This window comes from Gracilinanus agilis, chromosome 4 (genome assembly GCF_016433145.1).
Source record: "Gracilinanus agilis isolate LMUSP501 chromosome 4, AgileGrace, whole genome shotgun sequence".
Taxonomy (NCBI): Eukaryota; Metazoa; Chordata; class Mammalia; order Didelphimorphia; family Didelphidae; genus Gracilinanus; species Gracilinanus agilis.
The window spans coordinates 114,930,887-114,937,550 of record NC_058133.1 but is presented as its reverse complement, the minus strand read 5'-3'; the positions used below and the strand labels follow the sequence as shown (position 1 = coordinate 114,937,550).

Genomic DNA, 6,664 nt, shown 5'->3' with positions numbered 1-6,664 from the left:
GGACTCTGAGCAGAAAGCTGACAGTCTGATGTTAGACTTGTTTATAGGGATAGGACTAATCTTGTGGGATTGGATAAGGAGACCCAAAAGAGTTCAGAGAGGTACTAGATTCCTAAGTCCTGGAGATGCCTCCGTCTAGCCTTCAGCTGTATTCTCCCCTCCATTCAAGTCCCCAAATTCCAGGATCCTTCCCAGGATCCCATCCCCTCCCACCATCTGTCCCCTATACAAGTAGGTGCCACCACTTATTATAAAATTATTTTATTTCAAAATGCAAAAGGTGATCATTATAATAATATTAATGATAATATAAAACCACGTCCCCACCCTTTCTCTGTAGTGCAGAGTATTGCGTGCACCGAGATACCACAAAGGTATGTATATGGTCATTAGGACAGATCAGCCGTCTCTACTGCTGCACAGCAGCAAAACTCACACTTCAGACATTTAGGTGGAACCGCGGGTGCTTTTGGCCTCAGCCTCAGGCAAGTCCTAGATTCCTTTCTCTGAAATCAGAAACATCCCAGATGGAAGCGTCAAGACCACCTGAACCGCCAGCCTGGTCTCCGGTGCCCCTCTCAATGGCCTTCTCTCACATTCTCGAGGCAGCTCTCTTCTCTCCCGTCTGCTCTGCCCTTAGGAGGCATGCTGGCGATGGGAGAGGCTCCGGCCTCCCAGAGCTTCTTGCTCCTTGCTTTTCTCAGACGGTGCTTCCCTTCTCCTGGACTCGTGGAGCCTGGCAGCTTGCGACGTGGCAGCGGCTGCATCTGCCTCCCGAAGTCGGCTGATGGCTGAAAAGGGACTGCATACTGTCTCCACCAGGCCAATCATGACTCCGAAAAAGGCCAGCACACTGCCCAGCACGTACAGCTTCACCATCTTCCCATTTGGCTTCTGGGCCATCATTTCCTTGGCCAAGGGAATCAGCTCCTGGACAGTTTCCATTTGGGGCCTTTAAGATAAGAAAGTGACCTGCAAAGGCACAAAAGTAGGAAAAGGGAGACCCTTAGCCTTGTCAAATGGTAGGAAGAAAGGAAAGGAAAGGACTCCACTGAACTTTCTACTACCCAGATTGTAAGAACTGAAGAGAATTTTGGAAATCATTAAAACTGGTGGGAACTTCAGGCATCATTAAGTCCAAAGCCATAATTTTACAGATGGGAAAACTGAGGCTCAGAAAGGGCAAGTGACTTGGCTGTGGTCACGCAGCTGGGACACGAATCCAGGTCTGCTCCAGTGCTCTTTTCATAGCACTTTAATCCCACTAGTAAAGGACGGTAACTCGTCCCCACTCTTTGAAGTCCAATCAAGCACCCTTCTTATTGACCCCTGCTTCTTCCCCCTACCCCACGTACTTCTGGCTTCTTCTGACAATGCAGTTCCCCACTCCGTGTCCAGCTCCCTCTAGTTAGTGGGCTAAGGGGCATCTGTGCTAGCGCTCTCCCTCTTCCAGGTGCCAAGAAGGGAGTCCTTTTACCTGAGGTAGGTACAAGGAGGTGACAGAGGCGAAGAAGCTGAGGTCAGTGGGGCGCTCTGTTGGTCCAGCGGTGGAATGCCCCTTCCTCCTGGGCAGTTGCAGCTCTTCCAGAAGAAGACTCTGCAGCTGGCACCGAGGCTAGAGACCGGACAGGCTTTTATTCCTTCTCGGAGCTCCACCCCCTCCTGGGGTCAGTTTTCTCGGGGCAGGGGAGGAAAGGAGGTGGGAACTGGGGACCGGAGGAGGAGTCGAAAGAGCTAGAGTGAGTATCTGTGTGTGTATTGGGTGGGAGGGCGCTCAGGGGAGGTGTCCACGCTCTCTGCACGCCCTAGTAGTGTGAGCTGGCGCTGGGGCTGGGGTAGGAATGTCCAGGGAGAACAAGTCCGAGGACAGCGGGGAGGGGGAGCAGAAAAGGGCAGGCAGGCTTCCAGACCCCCAGGGTCGGGCGCCGGGCCCTGGGCTGGAAAGCTGCTTACGTTTTCCTCCTGCATACAGGATATGACAATACCACCTTTATTTCCCGTTGGCCGGTGCTCAGCCTTCCTCTCCCTCCTGCGCCCTCAGCGATTCTAGCGGGCCACTTAATAAAGAGCGCTGGGGAGCTGGGGCTGCCCCACCTAGAGTTTTCCAAACTTCATTTGTTCGGTTTCAGTTCTATCACCTCTAGAGTTCATTCACACGGGAAAGACTAGCGAGAAAAGAAGGGATGCCCGGGAGGGATGAGCTGTGAGGGAGGAGTTCCCGGGGCAGTAACCGGGAGGTAAAAGTGTGTGAGGGCAGGTATAGATATCTGCTAAAAAGTTTTATTGTTACTGACCGAGTGGCACGTGTTCACTTGACGTTTGTATATACGTTCCTGCCCGATGCTCTCTGGGAGTTCAAGTCCTGGTTCTGTCTCTAACCAGCTGTCAATCGCTTAATGTCTCCGCCTCAATAACTGTAAAACGAGGAGGTTGGATTAAATGAGAACTAATATTCCCCTTGAGTGCTAACTTTATAATGATTCCATAAGGGGGGAGCACGAGACGAGTCTGGAGGAGGACTAGGTTTTTGATGCAGATTGGATAATCACTTTGGACTGACCCGATCTTGATTTGGAAAGCCGCATTCCGCAACTGGAGCAAAGGGGATCAATCTATTTTTGGGCAGTGGTGGGGAGTGAGGGGGAGGAAAGAAAGGCGGGGAAGATGAGCTGGCCAGAAAATCGCAAAGGTCAGTGATGCAATCTTGCGACAGAATGACAGCAGGCATTGTGAGGGCTGAGGGTAAGGGCAGGGGGCAAGAAGGGTTTCTAGCATCAAGGAACTTAATCATCTGAAATTTTAACAGGAATCTCTTCTTGTGACTGTAATGGTTGGTTAAACAATTCATCTCTCTTAAAAATCCACTTTAGTTGTCTGTAGACCAGATTAAAGGATCAAATAGCATATGCAAAGCACTCTGCAAGCTTTAAATTACTATATAAATGCTATTATTAATCAATAATCAATAAATAAACATTTACGAAGCGCCTATTATTGTGTGCCACACACTGTGCTAAGCGTGGAGGGTACAAAAAAGGGCAAAAGACAGTCTCTGCCTTTAAGGACTTTACAAACAAATGGATTATAATTGTTATTATATTTTAGGGGGCAAGTTTTTGAAGAGTTCATCCAGTTCACATGGAAATAATTAGTCAACATGAGCTAACCTTAATTATTTATCACATGCATATGTACAGGGCATATACTGGATGTGTAACAGTGTTTCAAAGGCGTGTTTCATTTCTTATGGTTGTATTTAAATAAAGTTTCATTAAGTTTAAAAAACTTAATTTTGATAAGTTTCAGTTTATTTATTTTGATGAATAAAAGTAATATTCTATAGCAGTAGTGTCAAACTCAAATAGAAATGGATCCTTGAAGGCTGCATATTGACTTAGAAAATCACAAATTAACATTATCAGCATTTTAATTTATTAAAAAACATTTTTCAAGGGGCAGCTGGGTAGCTCAGTGGATTGAGAGCCAGGCCTAGAGACGTGAGGTCCTAGGTTCAAATCTGGCCTCAGACACTTCCTGGCTGTGTGACCCTGGGCAAGTCACTTGACTCCCATTGCCCTCCCTTACCACTCTTCCGCCTTGGAGCCAATACACAGAAGTTAAGGGTTTAAAAAAATTAAATAAAAAACATTTTTTCAAGTATATATTTTTTAGTTTTTTTTTTTAAACCCTTAACTTCTGTTTATTGATTTATAGGTGGAAGAGTGGTACAGGTAGGCAATGGGGGTCAAGTGACTTGCCCAGGGTCACACAGCTGGGAAGTGTCTGAGGCCGGATTTGAACCTAGGACCTCACGTCTCTAGGCCTGGCTCTCAATCCACTGAGCTACCTAGCTGCCCCTTTTCAAGTATATTTTATTCTGATTTGGGCCACTCATGAATTTGACATTTCTGCCCTATATGACTGCATGCTCACTAAGCGGTTACTTTAAAAAATTAAATGTATTGGGTATACCTCCAATAATATGTGCTGTACTAGCCTATTATGTGCCAGGCTCTATATGCCAGCCATAGGGGAGACAAAGACAAAAGTGAATCACGGATCTTTTTTTTCAGACAGTGCCTAGATAGATAGCATTTCCTGAGTCTTCTCTGTCCTCCCTCTCCCTATTCATCAAATAATGACCCTGAGAACTGAGAGAAATAATATTTGTGTTTTCCCAAAGTAAAGATCAAAAGTCTGGGGACTGATTGATTATAGTCTGGGTCAACAGGCTTAAAACAATGTGAGGACGTAGACTGGCTTATTTGGAGATCTGGATTTGAGTCCTGACTGCTAATAACTACTTATGTGAGCTTGGATGAAGCATTTTACTGGGTCTTAGGTTCCTCATTTATAAAATGAAGAGGTTTGAACTAGATGACTTCTCAGGTCCCTTTTACGTTTAACATTTTGTAATTTTATGGTTTACAGACAATAATCTGACATTCCTCCATGTCTCAATCTGTACCCAAAACCTTCTTTCACAGATGAGCCAATCTAGCCCACTCCAACAATACAAAACTTCCTCAAAAGTGCCATTTGTAAGTACTTCCTCTGCATCACCTCCTGCAAAGAAGCTAGCTAATTTCAGGAAAGTGTGATCATGTGCACTTCTGCTTTCCTCTGCCCTGGTGTGTCACAGGGTCTCAGGGCTTCACATCACGTAGAGCTTCACTTTTCCTTTCTGCTGTACAATGTGACGTGGCCCTAAAGTCTCCCCACCCAACCTGACTGTGGCAGAGCTATTAGGAGTCAGTGGCCAGGCTGCTGGATGTATTTTCAACAGTTTTAGGTAATGTTAGCTGGAACCTGGGTTGGGATAGGGAGGCAGAAGGGGGTGGAGGGGGCAGCTGGGTAGCTCAGTGGATTGAGAGTCAGGCCCAGAGATGGGAGGTCCTAGGTTCAAATCTGGCCTCAGACACTTCCCAGCTGTGTGACCCTGGGCAAGTCACTTGACCCCCATTGCCTTTTAAAAAAAAAGAAGGGGGTGGAGGTAGAGGGCAAAAAAAAAAAACCAAACCAAAACAAAACAAAAAAAACAGCTACCTACCTTTGCCCACACTGATATTTCTTATGCCCAGAGTGTCCTGTTCCCTTATTCAATTCCATTCAAATGATCAAGTCTTAAGTGTCTATGATGACAATAAGCAAAAAGCATTTTTTAAGCATCTACTATTGGGCAGTTAGATGGTGAAGTGGATAGAGTGCAGGGTCCAAGTTAGATATCAGTTCAAATCCAGCATCAGACACTTACTGGCTATGTGACCCTGGGCAAGTCACCTAATCCCTACTTGCCTCAGTTTCTTATCTGTAAAATGGAAACACATTGGAGAAGGAAGTGGCAGAACCCTCCAGTATCTTTGCCAAGAAAGCCCCATGGCCAAAGCCAGTGGGTTCACATAAGAATTGGATCTGACTGAATGACTAAATGACATTAATAACATATGCCACTATCTTTCCTTCATGAGATGTCTATTGTATGTGTGATCAGTATTTTCTGTCATGACGTGAGCAACAATGGAAATATATATTACATGAAAGTATGAGTACAACTGACATCAGACTATTCACTGCCTCAGAGATGGGAGGACAGGGAGGGAGAAAATCTGAATTTTAAAATGTCAGAAAGTGTTTCTACATGTAGCTTAGAAAATAAAAAAAAATGGAAAGAAAGAAAAGGAAGGGACTTTTAGAAACTCAATGAAAACTGGTAAACATGAAAAAATAATAACATATGCCAGATACTGTGCTAATCCATGCGGATACAAGAAGAGAAAATGAAATTGCCCCTGCTTTCAGAGAAGTTACCTGGCTATAGCAGTTGAAGTTTCCATCCTTCATTTTCCTCTTCCTTCACAAAACAAGGATGTTTCTCTGTGTGGATGACATTCTGCTCATTACATCAAACTCCAGAGCTTTGAAGAATTTCATAAATGAGATTCATAATCACGTCATAAAGTTTGACCTAACCATCTGTGCTGGAAAAGCCAAATGGATAAATAATGTCTATTGTCCAAACTATGGCATTCAGTATAAGATCTGGTTCATTCTATATCTGGATTGACATTTCATATTGACGATGAACTGGAACACAAATTCAAAAGCCTGGTGAAGGGATGGGGGGTGGGGAGTGGCTGGGTGGCTCAGCAGATAGAGATGAAGACCTAGAGATGGGAAGTCCTGGGTTCAAATTTGACCTCAGATACTTCCTAGATGGTGACTCTGGGAAAGTCACTTAACCCCCATTGCCTAGCCCTTGCTGCTCTTCTGCCTTAGAACCAATACACTATATTGATTCTAATATGGAAAGTAAGGATTAAAAAAAAAAGAATTCAGTAGGAGAAAAACATTTTAGATTACCTTTGGAAAATTGTACAGCGTATTTAATGATCCTGAAACAAGGGCTCTTTGTTTAGCAGTCCATTTTGTTTAGTGGGCAGAATGCTGGGCTTGGAGTCAGGAAGGTCCTAGTTCAAATACCATCTCAGACATATATTAGAGGTGTGATCTTGGGCAAGTCATTTAACCTCTGTTTGCCTCAGTTTCCTCATTTATATATATTTTTTAAACATTTATTAATATTCATTTTTAACATGGTTACATGATTCATGCTCCACCTTTCCCCTTCAACACCCCCCCCCCCCCCCCCCCCCCCCCCCCCCCC

At 44.7% G+C, this 6,664-nt stretch overlaps 1 protein-coding gene across 1 annotated transcript; it reads right to left on the bottom strand.

Annotated features, from left to right (window-relative positions):
• Positions 1-264: 264 nt before the first annotated feature.
• On the bottom strand, positions 265-1,590 carry G0S2 (G0/G1 switch 2). Its single transcript, XM_044674389.1, has 2 exons — positions 1,478-1,590; positions 265-972 (listed from the first exon to the last, which is right to left on the bottom strand). Exon 2 carries the CDS (start codon positions 943-945, stop codon positions 637-639), a length of 309 nt encoding a protein of 102 aa, XP_044530324.1. The 5' UTR covers positions 946-972; positions 1,478-1,590; the 3' UTR covers positions 265-636.
• Positions 1,591-6,664: the final 5,074 nt, after the last annotated feature.

Excerpts from the sequence above, each read along its gene's own strand:
- G0S2 (XM_044674389.1), bottom strand. The coding sequence starts at position 945 with ATGGAAACTGTCCAGGAGCTGATTCCCTTGGCCAAGGAAATGATGGCC.